Source organism: Phaethon aethereus (assembly GCF_964289735.1).
Source record: "Phaethon aethereus genome assembly, chromosome: 14".
NCBI lineage: Eukaryota > Metazoa > Chordata > Aves > Phaethontiformes > Phaethontidae > Phaethon > Phaethon aethereus.
The window spans coordinates 3,286,945-3,312,890 of NC_138590.1; the positions used below are offsets into that span (position 1 = coordinate 3,286,945).

General features: G+C 42.1%; 1 protein-coding gene across 4 annotated transcripts in view; it reads right to left on the reverse strand.

Annotated features, from left to right (window-relative positions):
* Positions 1-14,370: 14,370 nt before the first annotated feature.
* Positions 14,371-25,946, reverse strand: part of KCNIP1 (potassium voltage-gated channel interacting protein 1) — a gene marked incomplete at both ends in the record, with an annotated part of 437,431 nt that continues 425,855 nt past the window's right edge. For all 4 annotated transcript variants that reach the window (XM_082006255.1, XM_082006256.1, XM_082006254.1 and 1 more), the window contains 6 exons: positions 14,371-14,418; positions 16,697-16,759; positions 17,334-17,438; positions 18,375-18,482; positions 19,583-19,653; positions 22,451-22,520. In XM_082006255.1, coding sequence (XP_081862381.1) covers positions 14,371-14,418; positions 16,697-16,759; positions 17,334-17,438; positions 18,375-18,482; positions 19,583-19,653; positions 22,451-22,520 — 465 coding nt within the window. The remainder of the gene's footprint in view (positions 14,419-16,696; positions 16,760-17,333; positions 17,439-18,374; positions 18,483-19,582; positions 19,654-22,450; positions 22,521-25,946) is intronic.

The following is a 25,946-nucleotide window of genomic DNA, read 5'->3' on the forward strand; positions in this document are numbered from 1 at the left end:
ATTTTTATGTTAATTGGATGGAATACACTCTGAAACAGCATATCAGATCAAAATGTACTTATTAGACGAGCTGCAGTAAGTACTAGTTTCTGGTTTGCATGTTTGTGACAAGGAAAGTTATCTCTATTGGTAGTGCATGTTTTTTTGGAACTGTTCTGAACACCAAAAACATAGAAGAAGCTTAATTAAAAGACTTTTTTTTATTTAAAATTAAGAACTTTCCCCCCAAAGGACATAGGCCTATATTGTTATATTGTTTTATTTCAAGGGGGAGGGAATATTTTTAAGAAAAAAAATGCCAAAATACTTGGATGTACACTTTAAATGATGACATGAATGCTTTACGTTTCTCTCCAAATGAGATGGCACTTACCGGTGGGATTCATCCCCTCTGCAGCACAGCACTGTCTCCACTGGAGCAGCTGTAACTGCCCAGCGAGGGGTGACGACGCAGCAGATGCCCCCCAGCACCTCTACACCTCTCGTGAAGCACTGCAGCAACGTACCCAATTCAAGATCTTTTGGTTTTTCATTTTGTCCCAAGCAGTCACGGAGAGCCGATATGGACACATTCCAGTATTTTGCTTCTGAAGTGGCTGGATGTTGGTTATAAGACAACACTTTATATTATTATTTTCACTATTCAAGAATAAATAATTCGTGCTTTATGTTGTTTTTGAGCTGAGGAGTCCTGGATAGTGGAAGACATTAGATTCACATTATCCATGTGGGACAGGAAAGTAGCAGCGTGCGGCTACCAGCAGATGAGTTAAAGAGAACAGATAAATGTCTTACTTGAAGCTCTTGCCCTCCAGTACGTGCTGAGCCCCAGTCCCATGGCCGCTCACCCAGAGGAGCTCCAGCACAGCAGGCACGGGAACGGCTCCTCGGCGAACCGTTATTCAGGCGCACGCTGGTCAGCTGCATCGGGCCCAGGTGCGCGCATGTTTGGTATCTCCACTGGAAAGCACATCTCAAAAGCTTACTCACAGAGCGCTCGAGTAATTTCCAAGATTAATTTCCAAGGAACAAGCATTTTCTGCTTTTGGGTGAAAAAAAATGAGGTGGAAAAAAAATCACCTTGAAGTTTGCCTGGGTTTAGCTTTATATTTAGCTTATAAAATAGTAGTGGTAGGTTCGCCACCAGAAAGACAGATCTCTAACTAGAAAAGGTTGAAGGTTAGCAGTCTTGAAAATGCCTCAGCAATAGGTAATGCAGTACAGAAACATATTTTGTGTTTCAAAATAGTTTCAACTGTTGTCAGAAGGGATTAAGCAATGTTTTTTCCCTTTATCAGCACAACATAGCAGTGTGGACAAAGTAAAAGGGTAACTGATGTTACTCTGTGAATGAGGAAATACTGTTTTATCTAATTTACTGTAGCCCAAGTTGAAACATTAACTTAGCTTTGAATTATGATGGGATGTAAAATAGCCTGAACAAAAACATTGCTGGGCTTTCTTTTGAGGGCGTGAACCTAGAGGTCTTCAAAACTGTGTTTGAATGGTATCACAATACACATCTTTCATTCAATGTAAGTATTCACTGAAATGTTTACCTTCAGAGTAGACTGTTTTAAGCACTGTGGAAATAAGAAAAAGGAGAGAAATTTTATATGATGGAGGCTTCCTCAAGGACTATGAAAGTATTTTAAAGGAGTAAAAAGAAGTGATTGCAGACTTACCTTCAGTTTTGCATTTCAAAAGATAAAGAAAAGCTCTTAACAGCATTTACATAGTCCCATACGTGCTACCTGCAGAGTTCTTTGTCCCTTCTGCGTGTGACGGAGCTGGCATTGGCTTCCCAGACACTCCGGGTCGGAGCCCAATTGATGCTCCTTGTGTGCCTGGAATAAAGTAGGTTTCGGGCCACTCCTTCTCAGAGTCATTCTTGATCTTTAAAATGTGTCAGGGACATATACTTGTTTACCAGGGAACACACACACCAAACCAAAAGTGAAAATGCAAAAAGGAGGAAGAAATCTGACATTTTTGCTCAGGTCATTATTTACAGTTTTCGTTTGTTACAGTGTAAGGTGGCTCCAGCCCCAGCACAAATAAAATAACAAGTTCCTGTTACCAAAAATCATTAAAACACTTGTGAGCTAATGCAGAACATGACCTTTGGTATGATACCGTTGTCCTTAAAGGCCCTATTTACTGCTACATCTACAGTCACATCAGCTCACACGCCCCTGAACAAGTTATGTGGCATCTGGAAAAGTACTGACCAGTATGTCCCCACGGGACCGTTGGTACCCAGGCATCTGGCAGAGCCCCAGTACAATTATTAGAGGGAATTTGCTTATGTTAGGGGACAGTGAATGCATGAACTATACCAAAAGGGAGATCGCCCAGAGGAGGAATAAAACTGGTATTGTCACTCATGCAATTATTTACAATTTATTTCTGTTGCCACATTAAAGCAGTTACTACTCAAATAAAAATGGCTAACAACAGAAGCTACACCACCACCCCAAAATACGCTGTGTAGTTTTTGTTTCAGCCTGGCAACCCTAGTGAATTGTCCCCATCGTTCAGAGCTGCTGGATTGCATTACATGGTATGAATGACAGAGAGACAGCAGCGTCCCCAGCCGCTCCCGCCAGTGCTCAGGTGCCACCCTGGCTCGGGTTAGCTGGCTCTCTGTAAGTCTCGTCTGCTAAAAGCGCTTTGGGGAAATTAATAGCTACTTTGGGAACACTGCACGCTCCTCCCTGTAATACACCACAAAGCGCACACTTGAGACAGAAACCTGATGGCATATCACATTTGCAAGGGAAAATTTAACCCTGATAAAGATTAATACATGGGGACTCACCACCACATTTTTTCTAATTGCCTTTCATTAACATTCTCAGCAACCTTGAACAAACAACACGGCCTTTTGTTCTTCTGTTTGCCAGACAGGGAGGCATAACTAGCTCTTATAGGAGCAAAACATTTTCAATATAGACTCCTGTACTGAGGTACTCCAAACTCTTTGATCCCCAAAAGTCCTGTAACAGCCTCTGCCTAAAGGAAAAATCTACTTTGCACAGTTGGAGCAACACAGTGTGAATTATTTGTGGGTGAACAAAAGGAAAAGTTATCCTTTCTCCTCTGTCAACACCATCCCACACTGGGGTCATCCACACAGCAGTCCAGGAGCTGCAGCCTGGGACTCAGCACCAGGGTCAGCCTTGTGCTCTGCAAGCACAGCGTCTTGCCTGGCTCCTCCCCGGCCACCTGAGGCCCCTTGAAGATATTTTTTGGTACATGGGACTTCCTCATGGAACAGGCAGAGGGTATAGTGCATTTCTGACAAAGAAATTAATAGTATGTAGGAAGGAAGGAACTTGTGAAACACCTTAGAGTCTGATTCTCATGTTGTTAAATCAGTCCCCTACAGCTTTCCAGCAAAAGCCTTATCATTTCTTCTTACGCTGGTTTGCTTTCACTCCTCAGATCCTCCCTCATCCATTGCTCTAAAAGCTAAAATACATTTTCATAACTGCCTAAGAGCCCGTATATGTGGCCAAAGACACCACTGCCCTAACATGCCTGTTCCTTCACCTGGTTATCAAACACCAACAATATCCCAAAATATTCCGGAATGCTGGGCAACTCAGCTGCAAATACCAGATGGCTGTTCCTGTAAACTCAACATGAGCAGTGCAAGTAAAGGAGCCTTTGAAGGCTGCTTCATTTTAGCAAATGACATTTTGGTGTTCAGAAAAAAACATTGTACTGGGAAATTCAGACTATGCTGATATATGTGGTGATATTTTCTGGACAGTGTTGGTGACTATAAAATCTATTATGTCATCACAACAATGACAATACTGGATATTTTGCCCAGCTCCAGGCAGGCAGTGGGGGAGCCCTCCGAGGCGTCTTGAGCCATGGGATGGGTACAGCCTATTCCCATGGAGATCTCGGACCGTTTGCTTGTTCCTGTGGCAATACCCCAGTATCTGAATGCCAGCTGTCTTCTGGGTTGATTCCTGACTCTGCACATGCTGTGGGCGGAAGCTGAGGGTTTGGGAGAGCTGCAGTGCTGCCTCTCGTTGAAAACGAGGAAGAAACCCGCACAGCCAGGGCCCAGGTGCCCATATATCAGTGCACTAAAAATACCTCCAGAGCAAAACCATAGAAGAGCAGCCAAACAACACCTATTTCTCCCCTCTTTGCCAAGTGCTAAAAAAAGCCAAAGGAGAAAAATCCCAGAACTGGGAACAGGTTTGACCAGCTTTGTCACATTTTTGTGCTCTCTCTGCTCTCTAACGCAGACCCAGGCAGGGTTTTGTCTATCCCTTCCAGACTTTGTCACTACCGTGAGGCACCTTCCCCAAGGGAACTCTAGGCTACTGCCGTTACCTTTCTCCAAACCCCTACCACAAGGCATCTTCTTACTCCATAGACCTGTCCTTGGAGGGGAAGGAATAGCTAATGCACAAGGACTCATCTAGCATGCCAGAGACTGGCTCGGTTCCTGGCCCTGTCAAACTTACCTCCACAGTCATATGGCTTTTCTCAGCTCCTACTCAGTCCCAGGCAAGAAAGCAGCACCTCTCAGCCTCACTGGGGCCTCTGGAGATACACGTAGGAGATGGCAAGGTGTTCAGATACTGTCAACACAGAGGTCATGCAAGTACTATAAATACCGTACCAAACCCATAGTAAAGCTACAGTAAAGGAACAGTACATCTCCCCTTGTATATAAAATTTTTGAACATGGCTTTTACTGTATCTATAATTACCTACAGGTCTCTGCAATGTCACACCGATTTCTGCAATGATCTTTTTTTGTCCTGCTGGGCAGGGCTGCTCGAGCCCTGGAATATCCTCTTCACATAGGCTATAATGGAATTTCTGTTCCAAATGGGGATTAAACATGCTCTCAGAAATGTGAATTTTCAAGTTCTGAAATTCTGCTTTTGGACTTCGAAGCTGCCAAAATATAGACCATATTTTCCTGGTTCTGCATTCTCACACATTATTTTATGGCATGCACTAAATATTCACTGCTACAGTAAGACGTAAACTAAAAGCGAAAATATTCTGTTAATTTTAATTTATTGGTAAAATCACCACAAGACATTGCTCTGATTGAAATCTCTTACCTTCTTTTCATTTCAAAGCATCTCTTGTTTGCTTGTGCCCAGCTGTTTCATTTGAATACAAAAGGAGACTGATCTAGAAAACAGTTCAAGAACTCGTTTGTAGCAGATGTCCCTAAAGATTTTAGCATTAACGATATCACAGCTTAGTGCAAAATAAAACAAATACAAGGCAAATTGACTACTCGAAGATAATTTTTTTAAAAATCTGAAAAAAAAATTGATATTAACTTAGAAGTACGTTTGCAGCTCAGTTTGTCATAGAAACACACAGGTTTTCCCAAAGAGTTTTACTAATTATCAATTACAGCACAGATAGGTCTTCTCTCCCATCAGTGCAATGCTCACCCACTAAAATTCATAGCATTTTTCTTACATACCTCTGGTTGGTAACAAAATGGTGAATGGTTTTCCACTACAGCTTGCACCATATGAAGGAAACCTAAGTCTCTCGTACTTCTTCCCATTCCAAGTTCTCTAAAATTTAAAATACGTGTTCAGACAGAAAACATTGTCTTGACTTCTATCTCCTTGTATACTTACATTGTTATATATTTTCAATTTATATTGATCTATAAGTAAATTGATAAAGTAATTAGAACAAAAAGGTTGGATAAGTTTCTGTGAAAATGTCAAAGTCAATCTAACGCTGGGACTGTAAGATCAATCTTTTTTTTTTTTTAAATCAACGCTTCCCAATAACTTACTATCCTTCTGGAAAGTTCTGGGTCAGCACTAACTCTTCATGGACTTTTTAACAAAAGATTGACTGTACATTCCTAAGAGCGGTCCTTTCACCTCCATGCTTTACAACATTGGCTTTCCCTCCAAATATAAAGACATACTCTAACAAACCAGGAAAGTGGCAACATGGCTTTGCCATTCTTATGCCCCCTTCAGTCACAGGCAGAGGAACCAGAGATATGGTTTGGGTTTTGGAGACAGCGTGGACATGGTCACAAGGATGCCTGTGGCGTAGGGAAGGATGGTCACAGGGTTTCGTAAGGAGTGTTCAGGGTGACCAGAATGGCATCATTCTTACATTTTTTTCATCTAGATTCCTGGCGTTGGTGGGTGAGGGTAGTAACCATCTAGGCTGATTTTCTTCTGCACTTAGGCTTCAGATCAGAACTGATTCCTATGAATAAAACATTGCTTTGTTGTGCTGCAAGCAACCCTGTCCCTATTCTCCATTTCATGGCACCTGGCTGTGGTTGCAAATCCCAACAAGAAGTAAGTCTAAAAGTGTCCCAGGTTTTTAAAGGAAATACTCCCCTCTCCCCACTACCAGAAGCACTGCCAGCCTCTGGCAGAAGCCCTTGTCCCGAATTAGGAGTGTGGATTACCCTGGTACCACCTTTGCTTTTCTGTAGGCCTCTGCATGCAGCATGAGGAGCTGCCTACGCTGGCCAAACGCAACGGCAGGGACAGGACAGCAGATGAGTTCCCAGGGGGATTTCACAATCAAATACGGCAACTTATCCTGTGCTGCCAGGAGGCACCTTCCCCCATGGGGGTTTCCAGCCAGAGCCCCACAGCAATTCTGAGTCCCTGCAATAGCAGATGGAGAAAGACAAAAAGGAAAGTTTAAACCAAACAGGCTGGAAATAACCACATCTACTGAGTATCTGAAGATCCTCAGCTCATTTTCCACCTCCTGGAGGCTGAGTGGGAAAGATCTCCTGTTTGCAGAGAGCCAGCCTCTCCAGGCAAAGCAGTAGGGGTAGGTCCATCGCCAGCTCTCCACCCAATTCGAACATGCAGGATTTCTGCTTCTGCAGCTTCCATGCCTTGTCCCATACGGTACACACCCAATGCGATGTAAGGACATAAAATTTTGCTTCAGTTCCTTTCCTGTGAATGGGAAATAATTAATTTCCCTTAAAGTCTGTTCTTCAAAGTTCACCTTCCATACTCTTAGATATAGCTGCATTTTAGACATATCTTTAATGACCACGTTTATAAAAAAGTATTACATACCCGTTACTTTAATTAGTTCTCAAAGCCAGCTGTTGAAAATGTTCATGTATATAAGAGGTTAAGTTATCACAATGTGACACCTGACATCTCCTGCCCCTCGGATAATCAAGCGTGAACCACGCTGGAGTCTGCCTGCTCCGTTGGCTGGCCCTGGCCGCGCACACCGGGAGGAATCTCTGTGATATCTAGAGTTCCCTGCACGAGCCCGGCCGGCAGCACATGCCGCTGCACACACAGCCTCCTCACTGCCCGGTCAGACCCTGTCTTCTGAAATCCAGACATCTATTTATTTGCTGCATAAACACAAGTTACATATGCAGGAGCTGTAAATTATGATGAGGGTCATTAATTTTTACAGAGACCAAACCTATTCTCCTAGCTGAAAGACAGTGCATGGGGTAAGTGTCACTGACAGAGCACCTAACACATTAATTCTGAGAAGGGCAAGAATCACTACTGGGGCAGCTCCTGTTAGTTAACCTGACACCAGGGTCTGTGCTATGATGAGATACAAGTAGTACTAAAAATTATCATGGTAACATTTAAAAAAAAAAGCGTAATTTAGAGCAAACAAGAGGCTGCTCAGTCCCATTTGATTACTATTCCTTTTTTCCAAATCTAAAATCAGAGTAGCACACATATATATGGATACAATATACCTGGATTTGTTAAAGGTGAATGAAAGCAAAGGATCTAGACCTCTTATGTACGTACATATTTCTCTTAGCCTCCCTTTTTTTTTTATTTGAGAGCTATCCCACAGCCGGGTTATTTCAGGGGCTGGCTGTTCTTAGAGAGCAACTGGTGTACATGAACAGCAGAGTCCCATGGTCCCCCTCCATCTAATCCACCTTAACTCCAACTCCTGACTTGCAAGATGCACACTTTTGGGACGCGATTCAAAGAGAAACTGCCACTGGAAACCTGTATGTGCTTACCTGTGCTGCGAAGACTGGGGTGACTGCCACCTGGACACGTAAGGATGCATCACCTCAGCTGGCCTCAACGCTGTCAGCTGGAGATGAGCAAATATTGGGCTTCAGCCAACACCCAATTTCACTGTACTTACTACATGAGTAGTTTACAGAGGGATGTCTATCCTTGACCGGGCTGTTGTGGCTGACAACCTCCCATGTCAACTTGATGATTTAAATACATTGAGGATTCAATATCACTCTTACCAATACCTTGCCAATTTGGTTTTACTTTAACTGCCTTTTTATTATTCTTTAACCTTTAATTAGTGTCACACAAGCAATTAGCAGCTGTGTCTTCAAATCTGTCTGGTAATGTAAGTTCATTTTTTATGATGTTTATTTATGACTTTCTCACGTATTGCTTTTCATTCGGCCTAAACAACTGAAGACCATGCTAGATACGAGTCACCTTGTCCCATGGCCTCATTCACATCCTCTGTACTTGTCTGCTGTCACGCTATTGCCTGTCACCAATTTAAATTTGCTTCATAAAGGAAAATGAGTTTAATCCTGAGCACTGAATCGAGGGGCACATGCTGTGGCTTCAGACAGACTGCAACTAAGGAGATAAATTTTTGCCTTCCATCCTGAGTTAACAAGCTGCCCTCTTTCCAGCAGGAGTGCTCAGGTCCATTTAGACTTGGACCTCTCAGAATTGATCCCAGATATTTAGCTTTAGAGATGATGATAATCTGGGATTTCCTCCCTTAAAGCAATTTATTACATTAAATCTAGGCTGCAGACAAATAAATACCTGTTATCCCACAGCGCTCCCAGTCACATCCCACTCTAGGAGGATACAAGCCTTACTTTCACCAGTATGCTGCATGGTTTCTCCATGTTTCTACATCTCAGATGCATCTTCTGGCCCCAAATACAAGAGCACCGGGTAGCCAGTAACTTCTATTTGTGCACAGAAGTGGATCTTCATGTACCAACATGGCCAGGCCTCTTCCATTTCCAGCTTTGCTGGACCTGCATGGATAACCAAAGATTACAGAATTAATCTCACAGTAAGAAAAAGCTATTATTGCATTCCAAAGTAACCTTTTCCATATGCTGAGTAGTGGCACATGCCTCAGTTTCATCCTACTGCTGTCTGGAGGATGTTCCCAGAGATGCTGTGGGGACAGCCCTCGTTGCCAGTGCATACCTGCCCTCTTCCCCACCGTCCCTTCAAACCATCAGATGCAATACCCCAGACCACGCAGGCAGCAGGAGAAGATGCTCAGCCTGCAATAGTGATAGACTGAGAATAAAATCAGAGGTGTCTGATATCTCACAGCAGTAACTAAGACTTTAGACAGCCACTGGAGCAAACCTGATGCAGAAAAATGAATAAAGAGGCATACGCACGTGCTGGTGAGCCAGAGTCTACTTTGCCTAGCAGCAGCTGAGTGCGCTTGGGAGCTAGTGAGAGGGGCTGAACAGGCAGCTTCAACACCTTTTCCTCGCAGGGACAGCAAGAAGTCAGGTTTGGCAATTTCCACAGGGAACTGTTGTGTCTTCTGAGCAGGCTGGTGCCTCGGTGGCAGCAGCGGCTGTCCCCAGGCCGCTCGCTCCCTGTCTGTGCAGCCAAGAGCTGGCTGGAGGGAGCAGTCAGCTGGGCAACGCGACCTGTTTAGGCACTGGAGTGAGACCAATACCACGTTTCACACAGACATCTTTATTTTCACATTTCTGCATGTATGCAAGAGAATGTTCTTTTTCCTGGGATGCGCTGGTAGACATATTATACCCTACAGAATGGAGTTTAGCAATTTTTTTTAATATATATATGTATGTACACACATATATATGTCTCTCAAAATTTGTTCTGCATTTCTCCATGTGTCAGAATGGATGTTTACAACAAACCAGAGCTAAAGGGACACTGTGAGGTTTTGATTATTTTTCTTATCTCTAAAATAAAATAGTGCTTATGTTTTTCTTCAACTTGATTGCCTGTTCTCCTGGTTATACTTAAGCAAAAATGCTGAAGAGAAAAGACATGCCTATAAGCTTTCAATTTTTACTACTCTGAGATACTATCAGTGATGCAGTGGCACATTTTTGAACTCTTATTTACACAAGGGCCAGACTATCAGTTAGCTGTATGTCACTGCACCAAATATAAAAGCACCCCTGAACCAGTGGTGCAAATAAATCATTAGCATGTAAATGTTACGCTCGCAGCACAGTTCAGCAGTTTAACAGCCTCTATGCAGATAAATATGTGTTTATAAGAGTCCTGCTTTTAAAAGTTTCCCTGTAAATTTTTAACCTGTCAGTGTCCCTTAAGAAAAAAAATACATACTGGGCTTAAGAAAAAACACCCTCCTACGGATATTTTCTTTTTATTATTAAAACCAACATTTTTAAAACCATTCAACAAAACTTAATGCAAATTACCATTGGAGAATAGCATTTGTGAAGCTATGCATTGCTGCTCCATTAACATGGCTTTAGTTATCACAATTTATATTATTTGAACATTTCCTTAGGTCGTTCATGGCACTTCCATGAAGAAAAAAGGTTGTTACACTGCTGCTACCATCTTATCAGAGGTCACACACAGACACAAAGATGTTTGTTCTCAACATGTGTCACGGTCAGGCAATGCCAAAGTTCTGCCCACGATGCTTGAACCTTAGGATCCTCAGGTTTATAGCTTGACTTGCGATTACTCACAATATTGCAATGCATTCAAAGAAACAGGAAAACAAACATCAACAGTAACAGGCACATTACATTCTTTTTTGCATTATCATTAGTCACATTCCTATTTTTCAACAGATTGTTGCCTAAAATGCATGTTAGAAAGGCTTTTTTTTTTTTTTAGAAAATGCTGGCACGAAGATGCAGACTAATGTTTATAACTAATGAAACAGTCAGACTAATGATTCAGACATTATTTAAACATTCACAACTTTGAGAAAATTTGCACAGCTGATAGCACTGACAGATAGTCTAACTGTAACTTAGAAGCCAGCATAGTAACTACCTTCCACACACTGGCAGTAGGACTTAACGATGGTATGAGATTAGAATAGCACACTATGTTTTATTTAGAAAGCTGCAGTAGTAAGTACTTGCCATAAATATTGCAAGCCCCATTTATGAGCGATGGGAGGCTTGCAAGTTTACAAAGTAACATTCACAGAAAACAAAAAACAAACCCAAAGACATTTCCATGCAGAGTACGATTCTCTCACAGTCACTGGATCTCTGTCGTCTGTTGGCTGGAGCACACATGCCATGTACAGATACGCTGCTCACAGAAAACCCAGAGGCCTTCAATGCACTGATGCATACCAGCCTCTGGCTGACATCAGTGGGATCAGAGACAAGAGCAGGATAATAAATGGTTTTGCAAAGGCAAGGACTCCGCCACAGACAGAATTTACAATTAGAGCTATGTGAAAATACAACTGTTGCGTGTCACTTTGCCAACCCTTCTATCTCAGCTACAACGCACTTGAAGCGGAGCAGAGAGGTCGTAACCCAGGGCTGAACATCAAGTACGCGCAGGTGGGGTCTGGACTCCTGCGAGACTGAATTGAAGCTAGTTATGCCTCAAGAGCAGAATCAGGACCGCTGTGGCTTTCAGCATCTCCCTCTCTGCCTAAGACATCCCCATCGTTACCGGGAGCTGAAAACTGACACTGCGGAGCAGATAAGGAGATGCCAAAGCTGCAGGGTCACTCATGGTAGCCTGATGTCAGCAATGCACTTAAGCACGTACTGAGAGTAACATCCAAATGTTTGCAGTATGTTGCCAGACCGGGGCCACGCTCGGCAGAAAGCGGTTACAGCCCCCACGACACAGGCACCCCTGCGCCACCCGTATAGCACAGCAGAAAACGTATGCCGTGTCACCCATATGCTATAGCAGAAAACATAGCTGAGGCCAAATTCATCACAGGGACCCCGAAAACTAATTTAGCTTCAGGGACCATGGTAACATGCAACTAATAACATTTTCTTTTGAAAAGGGCACATTCAAAACTTTTCAGGCTGCATGTGCCATCTCAGGAGCACATTTGGAGCAACACTGACAGAGGAGAAAGGCACTGTGCTAGCCCGATGCAAATGCTTGTTTTCCACTATTTTGACCACTTTTCCCTCAGCTGAAGTTAGCTGCTTAGACTGGTAAGAGGCAGATGCTCTTTTGGTGTGGTGAAAAAGCAGGTTATTCATTATATGAAATTCTGTCATTTGCTTAAGTGATTGCAAGAAGAATCAAGAAGGAACAGTGTAAACACTGTGCCTTATTTTGGCTACAACTGATGTCTTTATCAAGTGTCTATTAAATAAAAACTAAATAGACAATACCAGACAACTGGAGGACAAGGCTACTCTCACAGCATTGCATCACTTCTGCGAATCACAGCACATTATTGGAGTTGCTATGCTCTGTGTCATTGCTAGGAAGGAATTAATTAATGATATTTGTATGAATGGCAATAAACAGGATAGACCAGGGTGTCATTCCTATGTACATGTAACTTCACTCACTTGAATAGCACTTTTGATGACAAGTGAGCAACTGAAAGGAATAAAGGTAAGACTACACAGAAATGTATGGAGGAGCACAGTAAAAGGGGGAAGTGTCCCATCTTGGGGAATTAGCATAGCGTTACACTAGTACTGATCAGACCTACTTCTATAATCAGGAATACATCAATAGATTAAATTTTTATAAAATATAGGGCTACATAAATGAGGCATTCTATGTATTTTGTATTATAAAAAGCTTCCACTTACATAATTTTTAAAATATATCTTCACTGCTAACAGTATATTTGTAATATAGTATCTAATATAATAAAAATATATGCTTACTGGATGGGAGCGATGCAGCACTACGGCAGGGACTCTCCTTTTTGTGTGGTCTGAGCAGCTGGAAAAATTGGCTGTTCCTTCCTTCCCTTGGTTTCTCAGCCACCAGCTGCCTGGAGACTGCAACGGCACTCTGGTGTGTTAACTTTCTTGAGAGTCCTCTGCAAAGCAGGCTCTGACATATTCCTCAGCTGACAAATAATCTACTGGGCAAAATCCAACCTTGGTGTAAATTCACTACATTATTCTTTCCATTCTACTAATTAAAAAACCCAAACCCCCAAACCAATGCTCTATTTGGCATTAGTTAAGGAAATGGGACTTGTGCAAGTCATGCCACTGCCTTGTAGGAAAAAAGATTTTGCTATAGAAAATGTTAAATTACCCAAAGGAACATATGGGCCTGGCAGCTAAGTAAGCAGCTCCCAATTAAACTTACAGGGCACTTTGTGGGTGCCGAGGTTTGTATGTGGAAACACAACTGCACCATCTGGGCCCTTTTCTGCACTAAGTCAAACTGGAAAGCTTAAATAAATCCATGAAGTGGGCAACACTTTACTGTAACTTCCAATTAAAAAATACAAACATTCAAATGATGAATCTAGGAAGCGTGTGCCAGACTACACCAAAAGGACCATAGCACATGACTACGGTGCTGCTGAGACACACACTGGAGAATCACTTGGTGTCCTACCACATGCTGGGACTGCAGAAGGCAGCTGGGACCAGAGCAGGTATTCATCTTCCTGTACCAGCCCTTATCAACCTGCCTGGTCTTGCAAGAGCTTACCATCCTTGAACAGGATTTGTTCTGTAGTTTGAAATTTGTATGTGCAACACATGTTTTACTCCTTTCTGGCTCACTCTGGCATAAAGATCCTCTAGTTAATGTGTTCAGGAAAAAGTCCACCAAACTCAGTGTGGTGACACCAGTGCATGTGAGAGGAAAAGCAGGATCTCTGCAGAAATGAGGATGTTGGCTACACAGGCTGTCTGCTTGATGTCCTAGGTACATTTACTGTCCATTTTTTACAGATCACCCTGGTAGATTCTACTTTTGTCAAAGCAGATTAACAGCAAGGCATTCATAAAACATTTTGCTGTATGGTAGTATGGACTGAGCTTTTCACTTGCAATAGATGGCTGAGCAAGCTATCGACATGTGCTATCATAAGTAATCAAGCTTGCTAGATTAAAAGCAGGACTTGTGCCTAGCAAACAACGCTGTATATTACTCATTAAACTTTGAGTAGCAGTTCTCTCTTGTCAGGTTTTATTAAAATATTCACATGCTTCCAAAACGAAACAAAGGTCCACCGGCATCTCTTGGGGAGAAGAGGTGGGATCGGTTGCATTCGGTTGCCATTTGGTTGGAGATGTACAAAATCCTCACACACTGAACATGGCTGAATTGTAAAAAGCTTTCACCCAGAAAGGAGGTCTTTGTTACACAGAAAGTCTCTGACTCCTCCAGCGCTCGCCAGGCATGGTTACATCACATTCTCAAAGAGCTGTAAGGATTGCATGATATTGTCGTCCTGAAAGCAACGAGAAGACATTTTCATAAAACCAGCACTGACACGCACAACTCAACTTTGCATGGCACAGGGGGCTCTGCAGCTGCTACTGCAGGCAACAGCTTTGCTTCCATAATGCTTTTCATCCTCGATGAGCTGGAATTGATTCAGTGACCAGGTCCTGATTCAGCAAAGCAGACATCTCTTACTTTGTCACCTTAGTTGGTTTGAGGCATGCAAGCACAGGATCTTCTCATAAGCTCGACATTCAGCATGGGCTGTGCTTTGCTGAAGAAAACCAGACGCCAGCACTGAGCTGGTGACTGTACTGAACCTCTGGACTTCAGTGCCCAACTGCATTTCACTGACCCTGAATATGCAAATATGCAATTAGCTAATACGCTTCAGAAGTCCAAATGGAATTGCATGTTTTGAACTGATAAGCAAGCTGCCTTGAAGGACCACTTCATCCCAGAGATACAGCTAGCTCAAACCTAAAATACATGCAGTCTCAGCCTCTCCAAGGTTCCTAGATCCAAATAAGAAAGTTGGAGACACAGAAGGGAAATCCCAGATTTCCTAGATGAAGTCTCAAAACTGTACTTTAAGGTAATAACCAAAGTAATATTCAAAAACTTAATGATTATTTTTTTTCTCCCCAGGAATTCAGTTATTCCAAAAGTTAGACTGTTTGCCTATAACATGAAAATAATTTTCCACATTGAGCAACTCAAGAGATCTATTGCATCTCATTCCTCTATCTTACTTTGAGGCTGCATCCATTTATCTAATTTCTAATGCAGTTTGGTGGGTACTAGAACAAGGTATCGCCTTGCACGGGAAACCAATCATCCTCTCCAAAGCAATGCCAGGCGTTCACTGCCCGTGAGCCACATCCTCAGAAATGGCAGAGGTAAGCACTAGACTGCACTTTTGTTTGTTTTTCATAAAGAAAAATCCAAACATCTTAGTGTTGCAGGGCTCATTCCTACGTGCCAGAAAACCACACATGACAGTGGATCAGACTGCAGAGCTCCTAGTACGTCAACAGAAGGAACCAAATGCAAACTAGGACAGAGAATTAAACAAACTCTAACAGTTAAAAGTACAGTAAAGCTGCTTTGACACTGAGACCACTAATCATACACACACATCCAGCCTGAAGGCCAATTATGAATGTGAAGAATAACATACAACACAAATGATCAAATTAAAGACAAGGCCAAAAATAAGCTAAACAATGAGGAGGGACCAAGAATGAAGTAACTGAATAAAATTTGCCTTGTATTATGCATCTGCTAACAAGGATTTTGCCACCTGAAGCCCCTGACTGAGAAGTAATCTGAGCCAGAATTAACACAGAAGCAGTGGGAAGCCAGCCTAGCCCTCCACAGCAAGCATCTTCCCATTGCTCAAGTACAGAAAATCTGTCTAACTGCAGAACAGGAAAGACTTTTCCAGGGAAAGTAAAATGCAAGGGAGGACTGGTATGCAGTTATTTGCACCAATGTAAACTTTCTAAAATGCAGAGGCCATTATTGTACTGATAAAATATTAGAGATATCTCTGAGCAAACATTCACACAGTTAATTACAGTCTAATACAACAGACACTTGGCTAATGGCATGTTAATGCAGATGCTTGTCTTTGTGCCAGTGCTAAAAAATACCAGCAAATATTTATGACAGCCAACCTAATGCATGGAATTTGCAAGAGGGAGCTTGTTTCCAAAACAGGAAAAAAATTTTACAAAAATCATTGCTATGACGACAGCATTTGCTTTTAATGGTTGACCGTGAAAACATCAACTGGTTTGATAAGTCAGTGCTGTAACTACAAGATTTTGAGAGACCTTTGGCTCTGGGCAATTCCAGCAACCTGGTACTTGCTAATGACATCCGAGTGCATCACAGAGACAATATCAGCCTCTTCAAACAAACAAATGAACAAACTAAGGAAGGTTAAAGGTATTATGAGCTTTCTCTAGAGTTATCTGCTTGTCTGCAGAACCAGTCACTGTGTTTCACTCATGAAAAGAAGCAGCACTGGCCACCAGCACTGGAAATGAAGAGGCTGTCTCCTGTGATTCGCCTGACCCTACTTCCCTATTTGGTCCCAGGCTTCACAGAGCACCACCAGAAACTCATTCTTGAAGCTGACAGACTTTGCTCTTTTTCAGAGAACAAAGGAAACCTGGGATCCTGAGCAGCATCTTGTTTCAAGTGGAGGTTGTCAAAAGGGAAAGCAAATGCTGTGGCATGAGCTAGACCTTTCATTGCAGTTATAATTTTGTCCTTACCTCCTGACACGATTCAATAAACTCATCTAAAGTTACAACACCATCTTTGTTTTTATCCATTTTCTGCAAAATAAAATTAAAAAAATTGTTTCCATAATTAACACTGCAGTTATAGTATAATATCTTATTTGATGCAACCTGAATAAACCTAGGGGACTTTACAAGCTTAGATTACAGACTCAATGTCATTGGATAAATTTGCCAACTGCTAAGGACTCGCTTACTCTGGTATTTAGAGCACTTCTGAGGTAGTCTCCAACTATTCCTTGCTTGACATAGACAGCAACCTCTGCCCTTATTAGATCGCTTATTTATTCACTGCCTAACCAACCAGCATCCATATTCCTGTCTCTTTGTGGGCAGTAGAGCAAAGAAGTACAGAAGGGCTGTAACACATGCAGTGGCTTCATACTTGCTGGATGTGGCACATCCCAATGCAACGGGTCAGGTTAACAGACAAATGGGATGCCTTGGAGTCAGGAAATCAGCAGACACTGTAGTGTTAGGCTGAGTGGCTGCTAGGGTCTATTTTAGAATATATAGCAGGACATAGCATTGAACTTGGGGCTAACCTTACAGTAAAGTATATCAGTGCATAGCTCAAGTGTTAAGAAAAACACATCAAAAAATCAAGTACCTGGAAGAATACTTCTACATGCTGCCTCGGAGCATCTTCCTTGAGCACTGGATACGTGTACTTTCCCATCATATCATAAATTGCCTTTACGATATCCATCATTTCCTGCAGTAGCGGCATGCCAGCACAAACACAAAAAGGGAAATTAATAGAAATGATAGCACATTTCTTTCGTTTACTACCCTTTTCTTCACCCTCATTCTCTTATTACAAAACAGTACAGGAAATGCCTATGCATGTGCATGAAGACAGATGTATCATGACATACAAGTTCACTTATGAAAACCATGCCCTTCGTTCTGACTGTGCCACGATTTTGCCACAGCCACGTTGGAGGTGCCTGCAGTCCTCACTTCCTTCCACTGGCCAGGCAGCATTGCAGGACGTGCGCTCTGACACGGCAGCTGCTGGTGATGGTGCTGGGGTGCAAGGTCCCCAGAAGTCACTGGGAACCTAGCCCTTCTCCACACCTTGCAAAAACTGCCACACAACTCCATGACCAGTAGCAGTAACCACAAATGCTCCAGGTACACGCAATAGTTTCGAAAAGACAGACCAAGATGTATGCGCAAAATATTCAGGTTACCATGCTCAAAACCAAGGCTTCCCACAAAGGGAACAAGCAATACCAGATAAGAAGATAAAATATGATGGTAATGCAGGATTTGGGAGTGGTGCTGGGGGCTTGTAGTGCTTTGGGTGAGCCCACACCATACCTCCCAGTGCGGCCAGAAACTCCTTGCACATCAGTCACCAAGTAGCTATTGTCACTGCCACCCCCTCGTTCACAAAGGTTACTCATAGCTGTAACTAGGGTTTGCTCCTGACTCAAACAATCCATTAAGGGCACTATAATATAGGAAAATATGTCTACAAAATCATGCCATGTAAGATCGCTGTGCACTTTACTTAGACTCAGATAAATGCTCAGGTCCAGTCTGATTTGCATTTAATTAGCTGCATGCAAATTAATTGTACTCTGCAACAGAAACCAGTCAGCTCTCTTCAGGAATCAACTACATTTGTCAGAAACAGCCTTACCTCCTTGTTTATATAGCCATCCTTATTTATGTCATACAGATTAAACGTCCATCTTAGCTTTTCATGAACGGTTCCCCGCAACAGAATGGACAATGCCATCACAAAATCCTGGTTCAAGGCAGAGAGAGAAATGTGAATTTTCATCATATCCTCTTCTAAGTCGCCATCTCTGGAAGTGTTCAAAAAAACGTGTGGATGTGGCGCTTCAGGACATGGTTTAGGGGACATGGTGGCGCTGGATTAATGGTTGGACTTGATGATCTTAAAGGTCCTTTCCAACCTAGTGATTCTGTGATTCTGGTTTATGATCGTAGTAAACTGTCTTCAAAATTATGAAGTTCATCCTCCATAGGCCTATGACTTAACATATCCCTTTGCTGCACTCAAACTATGTGTGTGAGCTTGAAGGATGGCTATTTGTAGCCTTTTAGTTAAAAGGTGGATTTGGTTTCCCTAGGAACAAAGTACCCAAGATGTTTGATATATCAAATAAGCTAAAAAAACCCCACATTCCAGGAACATACAAATGTAACCCTGCGATGCATGATGACTAAAGACGACATGTGATGTACTACCTTTTCTTTGACATCCAAATTACCTGTACAAATCAATGGATAGGACTGTCCTCGACCCCTCCTGTCTGCTACATAAATCCCTGCACTTTCTCCCTGTAGTACTGAGTAACATGATCTATATGTTTCTTTAGTGAAAGGAAACATACAACTCCATCTGCATAAAGTGAACCAGATTTTAAAACTATCAACTGATTTTTAGAAAACTTTAGAAAAATTTTTTAAAACTGAAACCTCTAACCCACAATCTAACAAGTCCTACTAGTTTACATCAAATAAGAGAATCATTTAGGTTGGAGAAGATCATCAAGTCCAATTGCTGACCTAGCACTGCTAAGTCCACCACTAAACCTTGTCCCTAAGCATGATGTCTACACGTCTTTTAAATACCTCCAGGGATGGCGACTCAACCACTTCCCTGGGCAGCCTATTCCAGTGCTTCACAGCCCTTTTGGTGAAGAAGTTTTTCCTAATACCCAATATAAACCTCCCCTGGCACAACTTGAGGCCATTTCCTCTTGTCCTATTGCTTTTTACTTGGGAGAAGAGACCAACATGCACATGAAGAATGAATGGAGAAGCTTAAAACCACAAAACTGAGAAAAGAGACATCAAAGGAAGATGCAAAACAATTACCTCGAACTTCACCGAGCCATTTTGTGCAGTGTCAAATGCATTGAAGAGATAATGTGCATACATGCTAGCATCTGAAAAACACAGAGGGCACCGATTAGTACAATAGTTCGTTATACACTAATGGCTCTAAACAACACTCATGACCTTATTTTCCTTTTGTATAAAAGCCAACCTTGTAGCATTGCCAGATATTCTATGAACTAGTAAATGTTAACATAGACCTGCCTACTCCCCACATACTCCCTTCAAGCAGCCTTGAAATGTAAAAGCTTTTATTACAGTAGAAATTATCTGGATTACAGGGCTGTACTTGAAAGAATAAGCAAAAGAAATCTCTGAAGAGTGTCTCTGGGGTAAGTGGAGTATTAGCTGTGGTGGGAAATGCAGCAAAAGCACCAAAGAGTGATTGCAGCATGTGTGCTTCCTTCCTCTACCTTTTTGCTTTGTGTGAGATACAGCAGAGATCCCCAGGGACTGTCCAACTTCAGGAGGGTCTAGTTCGAGTAACTTGAGTTTGGCCCGTGACTGTTAAAGAACAATCTCATGTGAGGCCTTTTGAATCTCAAACTGCTGGTTTTAGAAAATCTTTTCTATATAGAAGAACAGTTTCTATGGTGACATGAAGCATGGCTGTTAACTGGGAAAAACAGTAACGGTATGCAGGAAAAAAAATCAAATAGGTGCATGACCTTATGACCTTCACTGCCTTGTTTTTGGCTCTGGGGGCTATTCACACTGCACTTTATATTATTAGAGCCCAACTTTTCAAGATTGAAACAACTGACATTAAATGCCCTTGATTATTTCATTGCTGTTCTAGCAGCCACAAACTTTTTTAGTCTCTTCTATTCTTTGCCTCTAGCACATGGCATCAGTCAAGTCTGAGTCTTCATACTCAATGTATGAATATTCAGGTCAAGCCTGGTGCTCTGGGCAATGCAGGCAGTCAGGTAGAATGACCCAGCATCTCTTTACTCTGATCTCTATTAAATGTTTAAATATTTTCACATTATTCAAATCCAGGAAAGTGTAACAGTGTGCAGAAAAATCAAATACTTAGCTTACTATCATCCATAAGGATAGAATACAGTGGACTGTAGGAAAAAAAAATCGCCATTTTTAAGAGAAGGACTCTGAAACAAAATCACTCCATAAGAAAACCATAGAATTTCTTATGGGACAGTCCTGCCAAAAACTAATTAAGCTAAACTAAACAATGAACTAACGATATTAAACTAGAGGTCTAGATCACTAGTATCATTTGATGACAGATTAGGAAAAAGAAAACCTGCCAAGGAGAGGAGCCCTACATAACAAAAATATCGTAAGACTGGGATGACACTGGACGAAGTTTTTATAATTCAGAGCTACTTTACTACCTCTGGAATGTACAAGTTTATCTGTACAGAGAGCCATAAAAGTGAAAAATCTGAGGAATCTGAAATCTCACAATTTATGATGTTAAGGTTATACAAACAGTTTGGAAACCAAGTGAAAGAAAACAGTGTAAAATATGAAATCAGATCTGCTGTTAGACTGATTTATTATTAAGCATGGCTATACTACCATCATTATTAACCAAGGGTGAATCACATTTCAAGTGAATGGAACAAAAAAAAAAAGGGAAAAAGGCAAGAAAGTAAGTCTTTGTCAACCTCAGTAGGGAGGAAAAAAGTTACCTATTCATGAAAAGATTAAGTTTCTGTGCCTGATTATTTTTCACACATGGGAAGGAAGGGGTCACCTGAGATGTGTCACTTGAAGTTAGTGCAGTTACTTGGGGTAACTGGAATTCTTTGGACTTACTAGAACTTTGGTTGAAAACACAAAACACACCCAGAAATACATTAAGATTATAAATACTTAAATTTTTGCATATTAGAAAAAAAAGAAAGGACTGGTTGCTTTTTATAACAAAGACAAAAGCAACCACAACAGGAAATCATCAAATCCATAATGAAATTTACTGATAACTTTCTATAGGTGTACACCTTTGAGGTCACACCCATTGTAAAACATAAGCATAGCGTGTTTTATCTTCACGTTTAGTTGAAAAACCACTTGTTAACAACCTTCTTCAAGTAAATGCACATGCACACATACACTCTTGCAGCAACTTCAGTCATCATTCCACAAAGTGTGTGTTCTGCAGCTACTACAGAGTGGAATATAATTGGAAAGCCTCAAATGCTGAATCTTTTATTAAAAAGCCACTTAAACCTATGACTACAATCTGAGAACTGTATCCCCACAGAATATATAGAATCTTGATGTTTTTAAAAGGCAAGAACATACGTTATTTGAGAAGTTTAATACAATACTTTCATATTCCAGTACATGACATGACCCTATCTTAGTTGCACAAACACCAGAAATGATCATTTCAGGTAGCTAGGAGTTCATACATCAATTAAGAACTGCTTGAAGAATTTTAGGGAGGTTTTGATTAACTTGCAGGCCAAAATGAGGTCTGGGACTGTACTGCGCTAGATACTAGCTGCACAGCAGTCCAACAGCAGGGAAGCAAAGACACACTGAGGGGAAGTGATTTAGCTTCCTGCCATCCAGAAAGTCGGTACAAAAAAGCACATTAATCTCCAGTTTCTATTTTGGACTTGGGGAATAAAGGGCTGACAACTGGGGGCAATCTTTAATCTAGGTTTGTCTATGTTCTTGTGAAATAACTCTTCAAAGGGCCTAACTTAATTTTATTACCTTGATGTTTGTGATTCTGTAAGATCCTGCAAAGCTTAAGATCAATTCACATTTCCTGCACAGATTATCTGAAGCAGTTTTGCAGCCAGCTGGCAGTAATGAATGTTAAGGCACGCCTCAATAAACCCGGCAGATGCAAAGTACTCCGCTTACCTCCATGAGGAAAAAACTGTGCATAGATCTGTTTGAATGTCTCTTCATTAACAACCCCACTAGGACATTCCTGTCAGAAAAACAGGAAAAAAAAAGAATCAAGAAAAAATCCCAGCTTTGTAAAGGTTCATTTGCAAAACTCTACAAGCCTGAAGAGAGCAATTAAGCAAATCACATTCCTGTTCCCACAGCACTCTGGATGCACAGACTGTGCAGCTGAAGAAATTAAAATGATTCAGACTGCAATTTCATCCTAAGCATCTGATAGACTTGGTTGACCATTATTAACATTTCTAACAGTGTTTTCAGCAGTGTTTAATCAGTGTTTTATAGGACGACCTAGAAAGGCAGGCTCATACCTTCTGTCATAGGAAGCTTTCAACTAATAATTATAAATAACATTAGTGCCAGCTAACATTGGATTGTCCGATGCCTCCACATACATGAATTCATTAATCCTCAGCAAAAGACCATAGCCAGATACCTGACACAAGCCCCATGGAGGCTAACAATACAGACTATACTTGTAAGTCCTTACAAACCAGCATTAGTATTAGGCTGAAAAAGATTAGATCATTAACCTGTTTATCCATTCAGTCTTCTGTAAAATTCTGAGAAGCTAGACTGCACCCATGACAATTTTCTAACCTGGCAGCCTGTGGGGTTATTTTACTTTTAAGGTCTGGTACTAGAATGTAAGGCATTTCATTTCACTTTTGGCCGCTTCGAGTAGGGGCAAACACACAGGGTGACAGATTTTCTGCCCTGAACTTCCTGACCCAACCCCCTACAAACGACCCCCTTCACAGGGCAGCATTCAGGAAGGGAAATGGGATCCCTGCCTGGAGTGCTCGTACTTGCTCTGCTACAGCCAAGCAAAATCCAAGCCATTATGGTAGTTTGGGGTAGGAGGTACTCCCCGGGCATGTTTGCAGAGTCTGGACAGCACCCGTGAAGAGGGAGATGTGGCAGGTATGAGGAGCTGGGCCCCCAGGTGCTTTACCCTGTGTCCTCAGACCTTATCCAGCAGGATGGGAGACCACACGTTATGGATGAGATGGGTAAAAAGGGCACAAGAACTGGGTCTATTTTGTGCATCTTGTTTCCTTACTCTCAACTCTTCTTTTAAACTTAAATTAATTGGACAACTCAAGTAAAATTCAAGAGCAAATTTAGCTTAAATATTGGCGGGGGTGATAAAGCACCATAGCTCAGCGCTGTTATGACACATTCACATGTCACAGAGGGCCTCAGGCACTGCTATCTGACAATGTGAAGTTTTCAATTATATAGAATATTTCCCAGTCGATGACACTCTTCCTCACAGATTTGCCAATCAACCAATTGTGAAAACTAAAACCAGAGAAAAACAATAAGACAACCATGACACTGATCCTTTTTCAGAGCGCACAGAATTATAGATACAGAAAAGTCATCTTTCTCCCACATTCAGAAATACCAACTGGCAGAGACACCGTGGGGCTGTCCCCTGCTGCAGGCATTTGACCCCATTCACAGTAATTTAAGTTCCTCTGCCTCAGGTGAGGCAGTGTGTCACATGGAGGGAAGAGGGAGCAAGAGTACTGCCACTCCTGGTAGGACAGACTGAAGATGGATTGAGAATCTCTCATGGAACTGGTGCATATATCTTGGTTTGATGTTTATGATGAAGCTGAAGGCCAGATTTGGGATCAAGAAAGTTAATCCATTACTAGAGAGAGAGAACAAACAGTTGATCTTGATGCCCTTCCTACCTACCACTTGTGATTCTGTAGATCTTCCCTTCATTATCTCTTTTCCAGGCTGAAGCATCCCACTCTGAGAAGCATGGAAGGCACTGAGCACCCTTTGACCATCCCTCCTCTGCATCTATGTCTGCCATACGCTTTTTGAGACAGCAGCCCAGGACTGCAAGCCATGTTCAAGATGCCAGTTCATGACCCTTGCAGCATAATGGTGTTCTCTCTCTGTTTCTCTGATCTTTTCCTAATAAATCCTAATTGGAATTATCGGAGAAATAGGATGGAAACAGTTTTTCAGATTTTTTTCAATAATGCTAAAGCTAACACAGTCTATTGGCTAACTCTGGCTAGTTTTCAGGCAGCATATCATGTTTTCCACCTGGTCATATCTTCTAAAGTAATGGAAATTCATTTAAAAGTTCATTCTCTGCACTAACACATCTAGGAGGGCCATGCCTCTGTGCACACTGAGATGTTGTGATAGCACAAGCAAGCTCGGGGATGAACAGAAATGAGTTTGAAAGGGCACAGAGCTGCACAGCCTTTACATCCAAACACATCACTGCCACATTACGCTACCTGGAATACACCTGCTACACCACATGATGCTGTTGGGGTGGAATCCCACTTAACCTCCCTATAATTCTGTGCTTGGTCTGGACTTCGTTAAAGAGCAGGCATGGGAGCCTGTGTCATGGCCCTAGAGGCAGGTTTGAAAAGCAGGGCAGAAGCCAGTACTGCTATAGTTACTCACTACTGGCAGCCTGGAGCTGCCACAGATGCATACACTCACTGCATCTTACACCCCACTCTGCAGATCCAAGACAGACAAATGCTTGTTCAGGTATCATTACAGGTTGATGAATCTGAGATTAGTAAACTTAGGAAGTCTAAGAAAATGCCTTTGCCTCGGTGACACAAAAAGCTGGAGGAAGATTCAAGTCTATAACATTTATTGATGAGTTCTTTAGATACCTTTTCAGAACAAAAAGGACTTTGACAAGAAATTCTTCCGCCTGTGAAGGAAAAAAAAAAGGCATTTTTTTTCAAGCCTCTGATCTGCCAGCATCACCTGCTGCTGATGTGCATTCACTAACCACAGAAAAGGACAGAACGAACAAGAGAAATCACTTTATCCTGTGCAAGTCACAGAGGGAGAGCAAGGAGAGGTATTTCAGGTGACATCAGAGGCAGTTCCTTAATCACATACCTGTTTGCTACTGGAATTAGGGGGATTAGATCTGAGTTCCTTCCTCCAGTGAAATAATCCTCCTCTCTTCCACCCACTATTTGGGTAAAAACCATTGGTCATTTGGGATAGATCTGAGCTAAATAAAGCATAATTTGTCTCTTGAAAAGCCCTGAAATTATCTTTTACTCTATGTCTTCGTATCCTGAGAACTCTCCTTCCACTGGTTATATTTAAAGGTCCCAAATAAAACCCGAACCTGGCACTGTGGTCTTGACCGTATCCTGGTCTGCATCCAAAGCAGCATGACCAGCAGGTCAAGGGAGGGGGTTCTGCCCCTCTGCCCCGCTCTGGGGAAACCCCCCTGCAGTGCTGCATCCAGCTCTGGAGCCCTCGGCACAGGAGAGACATGGACCTGCTGGAGCAGGGCCAGAGGAGGCCCCAGCAATGCTCCGAGGGTTGGAACAGCTCTGCTGGGAGGACAGGCTGGGAGAGCTGGGGGGTTCAGCCTGGAGCAGAGAAGGCTCCGGGGAGACCTTACTGCAGCTGCCAGGGCTTAAAGGGA